Raw genomic sequence first — 2,967 nt, 5'->3', positions numbered from 1 at the left:
TAGAGTGTAGAAATTTGTGAAATTTTACGGTAAAACTTTCTAGATTATTAAATTTGCGATGCGGAACATTTACAATTATTTTTGCATCTTACTTTTTATTCTACTGCTGTAATTGCCAAAGAAAATTATATATATCTTGTATTATCTGTGAATAATTCATAATGAAACACGATGAACTCACATATCCTAATAATGATATCACATTGCAAGTCACATTATTTGTAGAGTATCGATAGAATATAGATTTAGACACTAAAAGAAATTTAATTAATAAAATAAATAAACTAATGTTTAATATTGTTGTCAAAATAATTTTCATGTGTATTAAAGTATATTAAAACGTACTAAAAGTGTATAAATCGACAATAATTGATTTATTTAATTTTAACATTATTGATTATATAAATTATATATAAAAAATGCGTTTTACCCTTTAATTATTATTAATATTTTAAGTGTAATAAAAATGTTTTCCGTTTTATATAGTGTCTCATTTAAAGATATTATTACGTGATTAATCTGTAAGCACAACAAAAAGAAGAAAATTACTAGTTGGTAGAATCATTAATTGTATTATGTAGTAAACACATGCGTCGTGCACGACATAACTAAAGCGAATAAGAGAGATTGTCGGATGGCTCAGACACATACACACACACATTCACCTATAGGTACATCAATCAATTATATGTACAAATAAATAATTCGGTATCTTAGGGACAAGTTTTAACGGTCGCTAGATGTGGCTCCGGCGTTTTCGATCCTTCGTTGTCACGGCCGATTTTCGATTTTTCCTCGTTACTTCGACGTGTACATATCGGTTACGTGGCCACGAAAGATCGCTCGAGATTTTGCCTTTCCTTTGAGACGAACATTGAAATTCTATACAAAGGACACAATTGTGAACATTGAATAAAGTGTGTGTTAAGCCAAGGCAACCCAAGGTCTACACCTTAAGGCGCTGTCGCATCCGAACAATCAGGTAGCGACTCAGGGCGATAGTCCCCCAGGCGTCGTCGCTTACCGCTCTCACGACTCAGGGCAACAGCCCCTAAGCGAAATCATCGGCAACAGCCCTTAAGCGAAGTCACATACAATGCGCAACCGATCCATGTATGTATGCGCATATGCGTTCTCTTCTTAATTGTTATTTTCTGCTTTTAATGTTTAACGTTTACATTCTGTATTAAAACGATCTTTTCAACTGTTTTCTGTATTTGTTCCACATTGAATAAAGCGCAAGACGAAAATACGGCGTAAATACGAGTAATATCTATGCTGATCACATAACAAATTGTTTTTTTAAATTATTACTACATTGGCTCAAGCGATATACATACATACAATCGATGTGATTACAAATAATTGTTTTGATGAGCTTTTGGGATACTAAACTTAATATAAAGTGCAGAGTGGATTATTCTTTAAAAGGTAAATCAGGCGTCGACATTTGTATCACGATGGTCAAAAACGTTGTAATCGCTACGCAGAACTAAGAAAAAATGTATAAATTTTCAATTAATTCTTATTATTTGTAAAGCTAGCATTATATTTAAATATGATGTAAGATAAATGTAAGATAAATAATATAATGTATGTAAGAAAAAAGTAATAACTTAACTTTAATAACAACTTTAACGATAAGCTTAGAAGCAATTTTATGAATTTCTATATAACATGCAAAAATAAAGTAACAGTAAAAATAGATGAAAAATGAACCTTTATGAGGAATTTGTTACCAAAGGGGAAGAAACCCATTCCAGTAAACTCCAACGGATGATGCATTGTTTGCAAATTGAACTGATAAATCTGTACATAAATAGTCATTTAACATAATTTGCTTTATTTACTCTTTTGCTATTAAAATATTTTTTACCTCTTTCAAAACGTCATCAAATCGAAAAGTCAATTCATTGATTATTTTGTCAATTTTGTTAGCCTAAAATTTATAATTGATTTATATTGAATATATGTATATTTTCTTGTATTGAAAATGCATTGTACATTTTTTTTACCTTAAAACAGACATTTTCACAAATGTAATTTATAATATACACTTTTCCTACAATCATAAACATCCGGAAAGCTATTCGAAACCATACGCTGACTGGTATTAGCTCTCGATGCATTAACGATTTGTATAAGTAGAAGCATAATGATGTTCCAAGTAATGAATAAGATGCTGTTTCGGTAGTCATTTGAATTCCAAACACCAGATTCCATTCACGTGCAATGCGACATAGTTCTAAATGAAGATGTCTGTCGACAAATGAATTTTTTATTACTAAAAAACATTTTATTACTAAAAATGATAAAAAGAAATTGTTTTTACAAATTATAATTGATTGTTTTTTGTTATATACTATTAAAATAATATTCTACATAAATATATGCATATGTATTGAATTACATCAAGCTCCACAACACTCGCTTGTAATTATCAGTACCCAAGGTACATTGATGAACAATTATTGTAGGTTTCTTCCATGTATTCTTTAGTGAATGCTCTTTCTTTATCAATAGATTTTGCATATGCTGATTTACTTCATCAAACCTGGTGCCGATGTACCTGTTTTATAAATATTATTTTACTAAATAATATTTTGAATTGTAGCCTATATGCTATGACAGATTTATTAACCATTTTTGGATAATAAGGTTTAAAACTTTTATCTTGTATATATAATAAATTCTATATTTATGAAATTATAATATATATTGAAATTTACAAAATAGTACGTATCTTATATGTATATCACTTTTTAGAATCAATTTTTAAATATACTTTTACAAATTAATTAAGAATTAATTTTTTGAATAGGTACTTTTACAAATGCCGAAAATTGTCATTCCTGTGATGATTGCCTTTTATTAATTATTTTAAAAATTGTGTAAAATAAATATACATTATCTTTAAAAATGGAAAATGTTTTGAATATATAATTAGTTGCGTTAATTTGATAAACA

At 28.5% G+C, this 2,967-nt stretch overlaps 1 protein-coding gene across 1 annotated transcript; it reads right to left on the bottom strand.

The window, feature by feature from the left end:
* Nucleotides 1-495: 495 nt before the first annotated feature.
* Nucleotides 496-2,532, bottom strand: LOC112468273. The gene is made up of 5 exons (XM_025037392.1): nucleotides 2,411-2,532; nucleotides 2,016-2,259; nucleotides 1,877-1,939; nucleotides 1,720-1,809; nucleotides 496-1,492 (listed from the first exon to the last, which is right to left on the bottom strand). Exons 1-5 carry the CDS (start codon nucleotides 2,530-2,532, stop codon nucleotides 1,418-1,420), a joined length of 594 nt encoding a protein of 197 aa, XP_024893160.1. The 3' UTR covers nucleotides 496-1,417.
* Between the last annotated feature and the right edge of the window lie 435 nt (nucleotides 2,533-2,967).

Source organism: Temnothorax curvispinosus, unplaced genomic scaffold (genome assembly GCF_003070985.1).
Source record: "Temnothorax curvispinosus isolate PA1 unplaced genomic scaffold, ASM307098v1 QBEX01018250.1, whole genome shotgun sequence".
NCBI classification, from domain to species: Eukaryota; Metazoa; Arthropoda; class Insecta; order Hymenoptera; family Formicidae; genus Temnothorax; species Temnothorax curvispinosus.
The sequence above is the reverse complement of the archived record's forward strand: the minus strand, read 5'-3'. Positions and strand labels throughout refer to the sequence as shown.